This window comes from Phasianus colchicus, chromosome 5 (genome assembly GCF_987193195.1).
Source record: "Phasianus colchicus chromosome 5, bPhaCol1.hap1.1, whole genome shotgun sequence".
NCBI classification, from domain to species: domain Eukaryota; kingdom Metazoa; phylum Chordata; class Aves; order Galliformes; family Phasianidae; genus Phasianus; species Phasianus colchicus.
Genome location: NC_143440.1, coordinates 10,266,753 through 10,283,769, shown reverse-complemented (window position 1 = coordinate 10,283,769; position 17,017 = coordinate 10,266,753). Strand labels below are relative to the sequence as shown.

At 36.8% G+C, this 17,017-nt stretch overlaps 1 protein-coding gene across 4 annotated transcripts in view; it reads right to left on the bottom strand.

Moving 5' to 3' along the window:
- Positions 1–13,423: 13,423 nt before the first annotated feature.
- SBF2 (SET binding factor 2) overlaps positions 13,424–17,017 on the bottom strand; it is a 238,479-nt gene continuing 234,885 nt past the window's right edge. The window contains exons 41-42 of one of the 4 annotated variants that reach the window (XM_031613850.2): positions 16,649–16,780; positions 13,424–16,370 (exon numbers count right to left, since the gene is read on the bottom strand). In XM_031613850.2, coding sequence (XP_031469710.1) covers positions 16,272–16,370; positions 16,649–16,780 — 231 coding nt within the window. In that variant the 3' untranslated portion in view covers positions 13,424–16,271. The remainder of the gene's footprint in view (positions 16,371–16,648; positions 16,781–17,017) is intronic. The other 3 variants (XM_031613849.2, XM_090140453.1, XM_031613852.2) reach the window with 3 other exon arrangements.

Below are 17,017 nucleotides of genomic sequence, written 5' to 3'. Positions count from 1 at the left end.
TCCTATATAACAGCACATGTAATCTTCGGATGTGAGGGATAGAGTCAAGCTTTTCAGGGGAGCAAAATAATCTAGTCAAGGTTAGATCAGCATTATTATTCAGCACCAGTGGAACTAAACTCATTTTAGGCTAATGAAACACGACCTCAGGTATGTCCCAAACCATATGAATGTGGAGAAGTCCTTTGAAAACAAACTAGGTTCTTGTAGTTGCTCACTGCCCTGCACCCAGCACTCCATACAGATCTGACGTATATTCTAAAATGGCACTGGCATTTTGGAATCCAATCTTGCAGCTACTTAAAAATTTGTCCTAAAAACAAATGGCTGTCATTTGAAAAAGATATTTGGGAACTTGAGCAAGTTAAACAGGAATTGTTTTGGACTCCCATAAAACCCAGTTACTACTATCATTAGGAATTATGATAGCTTTTATCAAAGAGTATGCAGTGTTCACTTGCAAGCATGGAAATTATATTGTGTTTGAATATTTTGCAAAAGTTCCTAAAGGACTCTGTCTAAAAACGTCAGAAGTCTAACACCAACATGTATTACTTGGTCATGCCTGAATGGATTTTTTTTTTTTTTTTAAACCATGAAGCTGTGTCTTGATGCCTGGGAATTGGTATCTTTGGGAAAATGAAGGAAATATCTAAAACAACTGGTTTATTTCTTTTAGTGCAAATAAAGTAACTTTTTTCCCTAAAATTTGCAGCAAGCAAAAGGGTATATAGATTTTTTTCTGGAGGCAAAGAAGAAGGAAAAGAGAAGGCTCCACAGAAGCTAATGACAGCATATAATGGAACTTCACTGTCATCTACAAAGTGCACAGAAAAGCTCATTGCTTTAACACAGCACAGGAACAACTTGGCTGTTACCTATTAAGGCTCACATCCAGTAGAAGGTCCTTTTTGCTGTACACGTCAGCAGAGTCCCATACATAGGGAGAAACAAACCAACAAACCGACCTGTGAAGTTGCTTACAGATAGTGGATGCTTGCTATAAAAACTTTAACAAAAAAAGCCTTTTTTCCATGTGTAACAATTAGATTTGTTCACAAAAAAGGGAAAATTAGTTCAAGCAAAGAGAACCTTAGATCCTTCAGAGGCAATGGTTTTAACTTTATCAAAGCCAGAATTAAAAGGATGAAGAGCTACTGTTTCTGCAGTCTAAAGAATGGATATTCAAAAGGAAAAGAATGTAAATTAAATAAACGCTTCTGACATGCAAAGCACAAATGCCAAAGACACTGAAGCATTTTTGTGGTGACCCAACATAGCAATTCTATCTCTGTGACACATTGTAAGGATAGACTAGAAGAATTAAGGACTCTAGGACTGACCAATACAAACTCAAGTCCAGTACAAAGCAGTGTGTGAATTTAAACCATATGAAAAACCTCTATCCAAAATGTCTAAGAGATATTGGCAAAACTGGGTTTTAAACTATTACATACCTCACTCCAATAGTAAAAATGTTGCTGGCCAGCCATGTTAACAACCAAGCTATAACAGGACATGTGTCACATTACATAGCCTGTCAAACTTACATAAACAATAACTAGCTTTGTGAAATATTTGGAATAGTGCATTTCTTCACCATAAAGCAGTGTTAAATTATATCACATGGCTTCACTAGAGTTTGATTTGAACCAGGATGCCAGATCTTAATTTTTCTGTGCTTTTAAAGAATTTCTTGGATTCAAACTATTAAGCTAGTCTGTAACTACCAGACGGATCTATCAAGTTTAGCCCTGCATTAGATCATGATGCAAGGGAACATTTCCAAGCTGCATCACTTTTTCAGGTGGATACCTCACAGCATGGGACTTCAGGAGAGCAAACACATACCTGCTGAAGTTTCTCTTTGGCAATAAAGTAACCATGCTCACTCTAAGAGCTTATGTCAGAACAAAAGAGCTGTCTTGTACTGAACATCACTTCAGGAACAAGTTCCTATCCTACGTACCAGTGCTGGGCCAACCTCCATTTTCTACTTCTAGACCTGTACATCTTAAAAAGTTCAGAAACTCTAAGAGCAACACTAAGACACTATGGCAAGATTTAATGAAGAATGAGAGTTCAGAAGTAAAAGTTAGCATCCCTCTCACCCTTGTTGACTTACACCATTTGCTCATCAATCTTGAGTCTCAAGGAGGTTCCCACGATTGCTGTCACCAACTATCCCAAGGGCAGTCAGTCATCATATAAAGTAGTAAAATTTATATACCTCACAATATCAAACACTCATCTGACATTCCAGGAACATGGAATGAATCACAAAATGGCCTGGGTTGAAAAAGATCTTAAAGATATCTAGTTTGAACGTGCCCACTGTGGGCAGGGCTGCCAACCAGCAGACCAGGCTGCCCAGAGCCACATCCAGCCTGGCCTTGAATGCCTGCAGGGATGGGGCATCCACAGCCTCCGTGGGCAATCTGTTCCAGTGCATCACCACCCTCTGTGTGAAAAACTTCCTCCTAATATCTAACTTAGTCTCCCCTGTCTCAGTTTAAAACTATTCCCCCTTGTCCTATCAACCCATGTAAACAGCCGTTCCCTCTCCTGCTTATATGCTCCCTTCAAGTACTGGAAGGTCACAATGAGGTCTCCCTGGAGCTTTCTCTTCTACAAGCTAAACAAGCCCAGTTCCCTCAACCTTTCTTCATAGGAGAGGTGCTCCAGCCCTCTGATCATCATGTTTTATTTGTTTTACCTACAAATAATTCTAGAGATAATTAGGGAAAGAAAATCTGGAGACTGCATTATAAGATACCTTTTTGACTTTACTCATTTGTTTTAAGTAAGAGCTGAAGGATTGGTCATTGTTCTGAGGAAGATGACAAGCAGATCCTCCTGAAAGCTATGCTAAAGCATGTGGAAGAAAGGAAGGTGAGATGGGACGATCAGCCAACATGCCTGAGGGATGGGGTGTCATTCAGAGAGAGACCTAGACAGTCTTGAGTGGTGGGCCCAAGTGAACCTCATGAGGTTCAATAAATCCATGTGCAAGGTCTTACACCAGGGTTGTGGCAACCCTCCCATCAGTGCAAGCTGGGGGTCATAATGTTGGAGCATAGTCCTGCTGAAAAGGGTTTGGGGGGTACTGGTAAATAACAAGCTGGACATGAGCCAGCAGCTTGCCTTCACAGCCCAGGAAGCCAACTGTATTCTGGGCTGCATCAAAAGAAGCATGGCCAGCAGGTCGAGAGAGGTGACCTTGCCCCTCTGCTCTGCACTGCTGAGATCTCACCCAGAGTACTGCATTCAGATGCGGAGACCTCAGTACAGGAGAGACATGGATCTGTTAGAGAGCATCCAGAGGAGGGCCACAGAAATGATCCAAGGGATGGAACACCTCCTCTAAGAGGAAAGGCTGAGAGAGTGATGGCTGTTTAGCCTGCAGAAGAGAAGGCTCTAAGGAGAGCTGATAGCAGTTTTCCAGTATGTAAAGGGAGTCTTTAAGAAGGAAGGGGACAGATTCTTTAGCAGGGTCTTTTCTGACAGGACAAGGGAAACAGCTTCAAACTAGAAGAGGGGAGATTTGAACTGGATATAAGGAAAAGGTTCTTACAAAAGAGTGGCAGAGCACTGGAACGTTGCACACAGCAGTGGTGGATGTCCTGTCCTTGGAGACATTCAAGGTCAGGCTGGACCAGGCTCTGGGCACTTGATCAAGCTGTGGGTGTCCCTGTTCACTGCAGGAGAGTTGGACGAGATGATCTTTAAAAGGGTCCCTTCCAACTCAACACATTCTATGACTGAGGTTCCACTTAACAGAATACACATAAACCACATCAGCAAGATCTCAGGGTCACTCCTTTGGTTGTTCACTTGGCAGAATACCTTATTGTAAGAACTTGGTGCTCATCTTACAGACAACCGAAAGGCACCAAATATGATATACAAACTAGTTTCTGCAGTCACTGCATTAGTTAACAGCTATATTGAACTAACTGAATTTGCAAGTAATTCCTGCGTGATATATATCTTGATTACTATGAGACAGTGTTTGTTGCAAGTCATTTCTTTTGTGAAATCATAATTCCATAGAACAAGAAGAAATTGCCACTTGCAAATCCAACCGTTTTCCCTTCATTTTGAATTTAACGTGATTTATTTTTGTTCTCCTTCTCAAACATAGTATTTTGGGAATTATGATGGTAAATATAGAGAGGACGGAAACATGGGTTCAAAATACGCTACTAAAAGGAAAGCAACTTTAATAATAACACCAAGAATTGCCTTCTATTTTACCAAAGCTCAAATTCAATTTAACACATGTGATAACCTTCCTGGGGGATGAAATCTCTGCTTTGTTGAACTCAGGGTGAGTTTTCTCAAAGAGTTAAGCAGAACATAATTTTACTGCAAAAATAAGAGTTCACAAACAAGAGCAAAAAAACCCCAAAGAAGCTAAAAATAGACCTTTTCCATATATATGGTCCCATATATATGACAGTTACAGTTCAGCTACACTTTTTCTTGGATTTTACTACCTACAATAGCAAAGTAACAGACCTATCAAACATTATGCTAAGAAAATGGTGTACTCCATACATATTTACTGTTGATAATACTATTCAGGAAGTCAAGCATAAGCAAAACTAAGCGCTATAATATCAAGTATATGCTTTTTATATTCATGTAATCTCTGAGAAATGTTCTGGTTGGCTACAATATTGCCTAAGAGAAAGGTAAATGATGGCTTTTGCGATTCAGCTACATCCAAAAGTACTGCTGTAATGAAAGAAAGATCTGTCTTGGTTAACACAGTAGGTTTACCTGAAGATGCTACATGCACCACCTACAGGACTCAACTGCAACATGGAATTTCTTCAATTGGTCACATACCATTGGATGGGCAACAACATGCAAAGAGATCGTCTCAACTGGCACATCATACATGTCAGTGACATAAATAATGCATTAAATGCAAAGCTTTAGGTATGCTACTCTCAAGATCAGCACAGAGAGGAATACCTTATCCCTTCTTCTGAGCACAGGAGGTTCTTTGTTGATAGCTGTAACTTTGAAAAAACCTTTTCCAAGATGGCAGAAGCACGAACATAAGACATGGTCAACAACATGAAAAAAGCTGAAAACCTAACAGTGATTGATAGTACACTGTAATGCAAAATTCATCAGGAATCCTTGGTTGGCAGGTAAAACATCTGCATCTGTGAACAGTCTGACTTCAGTACCTCATGCAACAAATACTTACACTTGTTTTTAAAACAAACTACAATACCAAAATGTTCTCCATCACATGAGCATAATGTCCAAAATTTCTTTTATTCGACATCGCTTCAATACCTTCAGCTTATGCACAGTTTAGGTATTTTATTTTTCAGTAGAATAACTCTACTGACATGGCTACACTCAGAGGTATTCCTGATTTATACTAAATCCTTTGGGAAATTGGGACTGCATGCAGAAAAATTCTATCATAATGTAGAAATTAGATGCTGAAGGTGGGCTATTTGTGTAGCTATGTATATTTTCTTATATGTCTGTTTTTTATTTGTTTATCCTGAAGAGCTTATTTCTCACAGAGGTACATGTGGATCCAAAACATGTAATGACCTAGTAAACAACTGCAGGCACTTTTTGGCACAATTCTATTTCTACAGTATATAATAGATTTTGCAAAGCTCCATTTGTTACAACTTAGACAGAAAACTACTCTGAATTTACCTTAAAGCTGATAAGAGATACAGCCTGAGCAGAACGCAGAATCTGTGAACTTAACAGCTTTGTGTAAATTGTACTGATAGTGGTGCAGTGAACCTTAAACGCTAACCACTAAGTTACGTGGCTGGTTTTAGAGCAACAACTTGAACAGCACACACAAACCTCCTTCCTCAGTTAAGAGTTAGTTACCTGGATCATAGCAGCTGAGTCTCAAGCCACATATTACTTTTAAGCAGGAGGTGACATGACAAATAGCACACAAATAAATAAATAAATCATCAAGGAACTTCCTTATTTATCTTAGTAGGTCCTTTGATATACATGAGATCTTGCAATATCTAACAAAACAGCCTGCATACCAATCACTCAGAACAGAACAGAACCCACACCAATACCATATTAATAAAATAACACATTCAAAGACCACTGATCTACTAATAGCTGCATACTGAGCTATTACGGTGCAAGGAAATCTTCACATTTTAGCAGTTAACAGAGAACAATAATTCTAGGAACTACAACATCATAACAGCACTGCTCTTCAAACCCTTTAGGACTGCTACTTATCTCTAGGAACCCCCACATCTAAAATCACACATAGATGTTTGTTATATATAAACATATGCATATAATTTTGCAAATAATTCTCATCAGCACTACTTCTAGCACTGATAAGCAACATAAGTAGTAAGGCATGTCTTTCTGCCACTCGAATTGGACGTGAATTTGGGAGAAGCACAGAGAAGAAGGAAAGAAGATGACGAGGAGACAAACCGTACCTGAGGGATCCAGGCTGAAACCTGTTGAATTCCCGAAATATATTAGAACCACGTAGAAACCTGTCCTTAAGGCAGGGTTACCAAAGCTCTATCAAAATGCAATGCTGCAGCTGCTGGGGAGCGTTGGATGCCACACACTGGTAACACAGCAACTTCTGTTTTCTTCTTACACAGTTCAGAGGAGTTCTGCTGCATGCAAAGGCAGCCTCAACCAAAAAGCCTTGACTTTTTTACATGTACTAAAGACTGCTCTTTCCAGAGCCTACCACCTTACAGATACTAAGTGAGGAATAAACACAAAGCCACAGACATGGCTGCTGCTACAAGTCCTTCTCTGTCTGAAAGAGTCCCAGTTAATTGACACAGGTGCTACTTGCAAGGCCAATGCTACAATCCCTTCTTTGTTTAAATCACCTGCTGGCACAGGTGTCACTCATAAAGTGCCTGCTGCCCCAGCTGGGCTGTCCATGAGCCCATACCTGGGCTGAGGCCCACTTTTTTTTCTGTGAGGAGACCCAGAACAAGTAGGAGAAAACCCCACTTGGCATAAGGAATGCATTACAGAATTTATTAGGTGTGCTTCTTTTCAACCTTTCTTTTTTACCATGTTTGCTCAGCTTAAGGCCTCTACCAACCTTTGTGGAGGTGAACAGTTGCCATGTACTTCTACCAGGCACAGCTAGCAGTCGGTCTCCATTCTCAGCTGAGAGCCATTGACAGCTGCAGACACTTTCATGCTGGTTAACCATCTACAGTTACTCAGTTGTTTTGCACTGCACGTTTACAGTTGTTCTGGCCCAGCACCCCAGGGCAACTCCTCAGGTGCAATTTTACCCATTCAGAATCTGTTTCTGGCAAGGGCTTCATTATCTGCTTTCCTCATTCAATCTTTTTTTTTTTCTCTTTCAGAAAAACAAAGCATTAATTCAAATAACATCTACTTAAATAGTAAAATTAACGTAAAACAAACAAGGTTTCCATCTCTTAGGTTGTCCTGGCTTTTCCCTCAGAAGAAAGGGCTTCCACGCTCCTGCAGCATAACTCAAACACACAACTCAAACCTAGATAAAAATAGTCTGCCATCTTTGTCTGTGCTGGGATTGAGACTTTTAGCCTTAAATTCTTCTAAGCTCTCTGCTAGGTTGAGCAATACCAAGCAAAACGTGAGCATTTCCCAAGTATTTTATGTATAGAACCCTCTTCCATTTTTTTCCTTTTTCCTGACTGCTGCCTTACCAGCTCTAGACTACCTCACTCTTCTGTCCCTTCTCTCCTCACTGAATGCTAACCTGGTGTTACTGCTAATGCAAGGACTAACAGATTTAGCATCTACTTTTAGCATTTTTTATTATGCATGTGTTTATTCATACATTTCCTGCCACAGAAATCTGAAATTTGTATTTCATTTAGAAATTCAGAACTCCTAAGAAAGGATTTATTACTAACATTTATCTTTTTTAACCCAGCAGTGATTAATTCAGATGTTAATAAATATGAGGGTTTGTTTGGTCTCCTTTTGCAACTACTGTCCATTTCTTTAAAAGGGACAAGTTTCTTTCTTATTTCCCTTTTCCTTCAAGCTTTGCAAACCAGACTTCTAATTTTCTAAGAAAAGCTGCATGGTGTTTTAACTGTCATCTTTTTCAAGGGCTATAGATTATTTCTTCTTACAATGTCTAGTACATTAACACTGCTTGAATCTTTAAATCAAACAGCTTTATTTAATGCAACAAAAGTTCCAGTATGCTTGGACAATTTAATAGCAAACTAAAGAAAATTAAGTGCTTGTACTATCTACCAAGGTTGTTTAATTATAGTACCTCTAGCACTGATGAGTGATACAAGGGCCTGCTTTTGCTGGCATGTCACTTCTAGTTTTTGCTTCTTTACTAAGTGGGTAAAACAGAAAAAGCATGATAGCTGCATGATTTTAAGCTTGGAAAACAAGTATATGCATCAAATATTTAATTTTAGGTGTGCCCCACAGTTCCAAATAGATGACTACGAGTTCACTCATTGTTACAAAAAATAACAGTATTAGTTATAAAATAATTTAAAACAATATTAGCAGTAATTAGCCTACACAGCAATGGACTAGCAATTTTTGGTCAACAAACGGGCCTATTTCTCCTTCTATTCTGCCACTGACAGTATAGTTCATGATCATGAGGCTGAAGGGAAGTGCAAGAAAATACGCAACCAGATTATTTTGGATTATGCAGCAAATAAATAAATTGGTTAACCATTAAACCAGTCATCCATATTCTACTATAAGTATAAATTCTTGTATTACTAACTATTTAACAATTGAGAACATACATGTAAGAGAAAAGTATGTTACATCACAGAAATAATGCCCAAATTTGGAAACCGAAGCAGAGACTTGACAGTGCATCCTTTGCACCCATCTCCAGCAGCTGATAATAATATGGCTGTCTGCTTTTGATAAACAAAGCTGTGATGTTCTACTGGAAATACACTTATAGTAGTATTAGCAATGGTATTTTCAATGACCCGAGTTCAGCATACTTGTTGTTGGCTTCATGTTAACCTCCTTCTTCAATGTTGCTCATCCAGTTCCAAAAAGCGATAATCTCATGTCAAATGCTGAGAGTGTCTGAAATCCAGGCTCAGATCCCAGTTTTTTTTTTTTAAGTGGCCCCTTATCCATTATGGCAGACTAATCTCAATTGCCAACACTGTTTAATTACCCTCCAAAATAGGTGTACGACTTGAATTAGCCACTAGTTTTGGGGTGCTTTATTAAACAAAGTCTGTTTCCCTTTTGGCTTGCACTATATCACAGCACCTGGAAGTACTCTAGACACCTCTAGGGAACAAGTTAACACCAATCTCTGCTTCTCAAAAATTCCTCATCTAAATTTAGACATGATCAGACAAGCAAAGGTCAAAAACACCAAACAGAGAGTGAGACAAGCATAAAGAAAGATTTTTTGGAGAACAGATAACAAAACTGCTCAGGTAAAGGAGGTTGGGAGACTTCCTTTACTACATTTTGGAGATGTAAGTTTCTGGGACCCAGTTCCACAGCCCGCTTACCTGCATTTCTTATTTGCAGCATGAGCTTTCTTACACTCCCCTGTCACCTCCCCTTTTCCTCTTTGATTATCCAATAGACAAGCCAGTGCCAAGCTGCTTATATGCACTATTCTGATCTGTTTTACACTGGCATCGACTTCTTGTTGCATTAGGTGCTGAATACCAGCCAGGGCTGGATTTGCTCCTGTGCCTTTCTATGTTTTGATCTCTATAGCCTTCATAATTTCTGTTCATCCTGACTTGGATGAAAATATATACAAAGGTTTATCTGAAATCCTAACTTCTAATATGGACTAATGAAAGCAGAAATACAGTTTGTAATTTCAAGTGCCACTGTAGGCCTCACTACACTTTCACACAACTCAGACTGATAGTTAACAGAGAAGATTAACAAAGAACAGTGGACTGGAATCCCAAGATAAACATTAGGATCCCTGTGTATTTAGGTTGCACATACTCATATTATAAATAAATTATCAAGCTTTCTTGGGATGCCACCATCAAATAAGAAATGCTTTCCTTACATTAAAAAAAAAAAAAGGAACATCTACTCACGTAACACAATAGAACTCTGTGTGCAGTATTCCTCCAACTAAAAAAATAATTCAGTGTCATAGTGAATAGCTATGTTTGTTTTTTTACTCTGAGGCTATCCCAATTATTGCTATTTGATCAGACGTGTGATTTAACAATTGAAATGACTGGCAAAAAAGTGATTATAGAAATTTCTGTCATTAGACAAAATTTTGGAAGAACATTTATGTAGGAAGAAGAGGATACAAATCTCAGATATTTTAGGTCAAAACCAGTTGTCTGCTGTAGCAAAATTTTAGACCTTTTAGAGACTGTAATCTAACCTTCAGGCTGTCTTGACACTGTTAACATAAATGATACATACAGTGATCAATGACATGATTTTACATACCATAACTCCTCAATTTGTTCCTGGCTCTGGTTCATTATCACTCGATGGGATATTTTCCAGATTTCAGGTATTGCTACATGTTCATACCTGAGAAGACTGTCTGCAAGCACTTTGCTTTGAGTCAAGAGCCTAAGGTGGAAGAAGCCAAGATAATTTTGAGTTTAATTTTAACTTTTTTTTTCTAGAAAACAGTTCTAAAGAATGAAACATTGTTTTGGGAACAAGTAGGGAAAGCGTAAGAGATTGTTGAACTTCATCTCATTAATTTTAAAAGCAGTTACATGAGCTAACAAGACTAACTGGGGGGCACTACCAAAAGGACACATATTCTAAATAAAAACCTTTCCTGTAAATTTTAAAAGGGTATCATAAAGGGTAATACCTTACAGGCATCTCAGAGAAAACACTCTGTCTGACTTCATCAATACTCAGTGGTAACTGGGTTGCTAACTCTCCAACATTTTCTTCAAAATTCCAATTCTAAATCATTTGCCTTCATGAAATACTACAAAGACTTTAATGTTTTTACTGTGTATTTTTTATACAAATAAAATGTTACTGTAAGCATTTCATTCAGCTAACATGATTGCCAGTGACAGTACAGCACAAATAAAAAAGCTCTGTGCCATCCGCTGTGATGGCACAAAAACAATCCACTATACACAGAACCTGAACCCATAAGCATTTAAACAGTGATTTTACCTGTACTATTATCTACTATATTGAACTTAATTCATATACTTATCCGCAAACTTATGTAGTTACAATTTTGAACTTACTGGAGGTCTTGTATGTAGATACAATTTTGAACTCACCAGCACTACTAATTATGACCTGCAGCCACTGTAACCTGGCAAAGAATGCAGTGCTGTCAGTATACTGCTCATATTTTGAGCATTTGTCCTTACTGGGAAAGCACTTGCACAAAACACTTTCTGGTATTAAACTTGAAATAATCCCATCTGCCCATCATGAAGCAGTGATGTTGAATCTAGCATCAATTCTGGACAATAAACGGAGATATTTAATGCAAAGGAACACTACAAGGTCTGGAGGTCTTGTTTGGTGGTAGGTTTAGGGGAACTGAAATACAAGAATCCTTACTGACTTTAACAGTGAGAGACATTCGATAAACCACAATGAAGACAAAATATCAAGTACCATTTAACATGTAAAAAACCAGCTATGTTTATATCTCTTTCCAGGAAATATAATGTTATTTTTATCTTAGCTATTTCCATCTTCTATTTATTACCCACTTTGTAGACAAAACCATAGGCTAAGAATTCCCTATAAGACATTTAAACAAAACATCCATTTAAAAAACACATGGAATGGAAACCATAACTTTAAATTTGCCACAGTCAAGCAATATTTCCTATTCAAGAATGTGCAAAATCTGAAAAATATAAGAATCATGAACCACACGGTGCAACTTGAAATTGAGCATTAGTTCCATGCTGGATGTTGACAACAAGCAGTATTTTATAGAAGCAGAGGTCAATCAGATCAGGCCACCATAAAAAAGACAAATAGGACAGTACTGTGGGTAGATACGACTAGTGATGTGGAATTTTAATTCAGCTGCCACTAATGCATCTTCTGGTTTGTAAAGTCTGCATAGAGATGAAGGTATAAACAAATAAACATTAGACAGACTGTCTTTAAAATACAGCTTTAACTTCTGTTCCAACTTTGGGTTTTGAGAATTTTCTAGAAGTAGCACATAGAACCCTCATACGAAATCAGGTATCTCAGTTGAAGAAAGACTCATCTTCTCAGGGATGTCTCAGGTGATCACTATGATACTCTTGGCTTACCAAAAGCTGTGTTATTTTACAGTTGATTATAAAATATGACAACGGAGAAATTTCAATAACTGTCAGTGGAAAGAAGGGAATCTCACCCTTTTAACTTAGTATCTGACTTTTAATTACTGGAGTGTGATTGCAGATAAAGATGGTAGACAGTTCACTACACGCATTTGCATATGTAGACAATCTTAAAGAGTGGTGGATTAAAGACACAGAATTGAAGAGTTCCTCTGGGTGATAATTCTTATCAGCTTAAACCAGAAAGGTCTAAAGCAGAAAAATAACAATAGGCTAAATTAGACCTTGGAGATTTTGTATTATGCAAGAGAAAACAAAAACAATTCCTATCAGCAGTCCTTGTATCAGCAATCCATTCCTTTTGCAGTCTAGATGGGAGAGTAAGCAAAGAGAGTAAATGACATTGAACCTGGAGCATCTCTATTTGACATACAATTAATAAAAGTTGCTACACATGAAAAAAACCACAAAGATGAAAATTTCTTAAATGAGCAGGCTTACACAGTAGCCAAAATCTGGCAAGAAACTAAACTAATACAGACAAAAACTCTAAAAGTAGATGTGACGGTGATACTCAGCATGAACTTTAGCATAACTGGGGAACTGGTGGACTCATTTCAGTTTTTTGACTCCCCAAAGCAACCACAGGATAATCATGAACAGACAAAATATTTGGATGATCACAGATATGAAAAATGAGAAATGCGGTGTAGCCACTTAAGCATACTCCAAGAATATTACAGGATGAAAAAACAAAATTACAGTATTTGGAAAAAATCACTACATTTTTGTTATGTCTGCAGTTTGCAAAGTATCCGATACAAATAATGTGTGTGGGATGTGATAGAAAATTTTGAACATTTGGTCCTAGCTGTTTGTGTATTGTTACGTAACCAGTGACCCACACATGTGGCATGTTCTGAGCTGTATTATTTAATACAATAATTCCGAAGTTCCATACAAAATATGGAATACAAAATGCTTAAGTGTTAGATAAGGAGAAATTTCTAGTATAGTATGCCTGTGAAACTCTTCGAAACTTAAATTCAGTTCATCCCATCACCTATTAAGATCAGTTTGTTTCTCAACACAAACAAAGCTAAGAAATCCATCTTCTCTTAAGTAAAGAGCCCCTGCTAATTATCTGTCTTTTCAATTTATAATACACAGTATAGAAATGATATGAAATAGAGAAAGCACATACTTACCTCACCCCGAACTCCTGGAAGGGTTCCTTTTTCAAGGAGCATGAAGAAGATGGATACCTTTTCACACGGAGTTTTTCCCAAACTAATTCTCTACTTTTATTTCCTTACTCTTGCTGCCACAACTCAAACGGGCTGAAAAGCCTTGCAACTTATGCTACTCTAACTTCTACACATTTCTTCTGAGTTTCCATTTGAATCTTTGTTTTGTATAGGAGAGATCCTAAGGTACACTACTAATTCTTTGTCTTTACGCCATGAACCTATGTAGGCCTGGCATTCATTTGTATATTCCTTACATAAACAACACAAATACTGATATCTCATTTCAACTTTTATTTGGATATTTTTAAGTTAAGTTGCTCAAGTCCATTTTCCATCAATACAGACACTAAAAATTGAGATCAACATTTAAGGCAACATTAGCATTCATGCCAAGCTCAATATGCAAACTCTAAGCACCACAGCATTTAAGAATTGTCACAAGTCCCCTACCTCCATCACACATTCCCTTTCCATTTTAACTCTGCTAACCCACACTACACTCAGGAATTCAATTTAGATACCTATTCTCCAATAAGATCTTGTCAGTTCTTACATTTTATTTATTTCATACTAGATTGCTTATGAATAAAGTAACATAAATGAGCGAGATATGTTTCATGGTGAAAAGTACGTGGCTGATTTATGTTGTGAGAGCATATAGGAAAAATCTTTTTTTCCCTTTTTTTCCCCTAATATTTAACATAATTATTCAACAACTTAGTATAAACGTTACATATTTAGTCTTTTCATAAAGGCCATACATTGAGACTTGTTAGAATGATAATCTTGCTTTAAATTCTGATTTCTTTAGTCTTTAGTGTTACTGTTGACAAGTGTTTGAGTTAAGGATGCTGAAGTGCAACTCTTGTGTAAGAATATGTACAAGTATACAAAAGACCATACAATTCTTAATACAGAGTAAATAAGGATTTGTCTTGTGCCTGTGGAAATATCTCAACATGTGGGGTCTTGCTGATTTCTCTTTTTACAGTAAAAGGAAGGGTTTTACTTAAGAAGTGTATTTATTACAAGATGATTATATCACAGAACATACAAGAGTTAAAATGAACTAGTTACAAAATAAGAAGTGGTATGTAAATTTTCATATAACCTAATAGCAGGATCAGTATTTTACAAAGTACATATAAAAGTACTTCATATACAAAGAAACATACAAATGTGCAAACACCATTGTCACAGGTGGAAATTTGTCAATTGAAAAATGCTAGAAAAATCCTTCATTTTCTTTGTTTTGAAATTGTAAATGCATTAAAAACAGCTGCATTTCCTATTGTGTATGTGAAGTGAGAAGTTTATATTCCTTTCTGACAAAATACATTAGTTATAAAAAACAAACAAAAAATTAATAACTGAAAAATTGTATAAGTATAGTCAGTTTGATTAGGCTGACATTAAATTATAAGCTGAATGTCTAGAAAAAAAATGAGAAAATACTGAATCATATATACATTTTTTGTAATATTAGTGTGCTATTTAACATATTAACATATCAAAATAAAAACAATGGCTTAGTTACCTACAGATTCTACTCAATGTCATCACTATTTGTAGACTGTAAAACTTTTAATAATTTGGGGTTATTAAACACATTTCTCCCAAGATTTTAAGTTGAACAAACACAATTTTATCAAATGTAAAAATCTATAAACAGTCTTCCAATTTATGTGCAAAAAATGTTTAAAAAGTATCAAATCACAACACATCAAACCAGATTATTTACATTATTTAATATCTGTAAATGTTAACTAGCTAGTATTGTTCTGCTATAAATAACTTACCTGTCATTCAAAATGTGAGCATTTTAAAGATTTCAGTGCAAGTGCTTGCTCCACTGTTTAGTGCATTATCATCACGTTTGTTATTTTTTATTTTACAGTGAGCAGAACAGCATATAAATTAACATATACAACTCACACTTAAGAGATCTTCCTTCTACCAAATTCCTAGTTTGTTTTTTTTCCTGTATCTCTATGATAGTGTCAGCCAGATTTCTTTCACATAACCCACCATAATAGCAAACAGAATCTAAAAAGAAAGTGCTATGATCTTCAGATAATCCCTAGAACTTGAAATTCCATAACAACGTTGCTGAAGCACTCTGTAGAGCATGAGATTAAAGACTGGCCTGCATGCTGAGAAGACGCTTGAAAATCTGTTACCTGGCAATTTCATTTTTTGGTCTTAAAAAAATATCAACAGTTTAAATATCAACAATCTGAGATATATGTCACTGGACTCACAAGCTTTGTTTCTTTCTTTCTTTTTAGGAGACGTGTAGACATGTTTCCTCTTATTAGCGACTACCTTGGAATTAAGAATTTCTGTTTAAAAATATAAATAAGGAGAAAATAGACTTTCTGCTGTAGAGATTTCTACAAGCTACTTTGGACAGCTTTCCTTATCAGAGCAACTCTGAAATGAGAAAATCAGGATTAGAAAATAGTGCAAATATGGCTCACTTTATAGCTAGGAATTGTACTGAAGAAAGTGGAAATTCAGAATAAATGAATTATTATTTTTCAAAGTCCTCCCTGCAGGAAAAAAAAAATGGTTACAGTGGTTATAATTATTAAACAGAAAAGAAACTTCAGCATATTATCAATGTCTATAGCTGAAATGTAAGGAAGGCTGGTTGTCAGCAACATTTCAGAACACATCTTACAAAAAGAGTTGCTTTAAACATATCTTGATTATGGAATGTTATTCCTTTCTAAGCATCTGAAATGCAGCTCTGGATTCTGTCCATCCATTGTTGAGCACTCTGTGCATCTTGGGCACAAAAATTATACACACGTTTGTTTGTCTTCAACTGCAAAAGAAAAATAAGAACATGAAAAGTCAACACACAAAGTAGAAAAAGAAACTTATAAATTTTACTTTCAGCTGTAATCTACTAATTCAGTCTGAATTTTTGTTTGTTTGTTTTAATTACTGCTGTTGAGAATCATGACTAGATAGCTGCATAAAAACTTTTTGTGTTGAGTTTGCACGCCAGCTCCATTCAAGCTCTCGCCTTCCAGAAGGAATGAAAGTAGTAGGTTAAACAAAGTTTCAGGTAAACATCAAATAAAAACCAGATATACTTACATCAAAAAATGCTTTTTCACTTGCATGTTTTGGGGCTCCAATAGTTGGAGAAGCAGGAATCACTGTTTCTACTTCTGCAAGGTCTATGTGACCCTTACAGCTTGTATCTTCACCAGAGTCATAGTATCGTAACTAGACCACACGAGAGAGAAAAGTTAAATCCAAATATGCTATTCAGACTCTTCATTTTTATTATCCCTTCCCTGGATATAACTTGGGGATTTGGGGAGTGAAGGTAAGAAGAAAAAATAGTATTAACACCTGAAGCCATCACACTTGGGCAATTGGTAAGACACAGCCATTGGTCTGGTATACACAAGATAGTGGGACTGTTGAGAGCCTTTTACTGGCCAGACCTCTATTTGATAT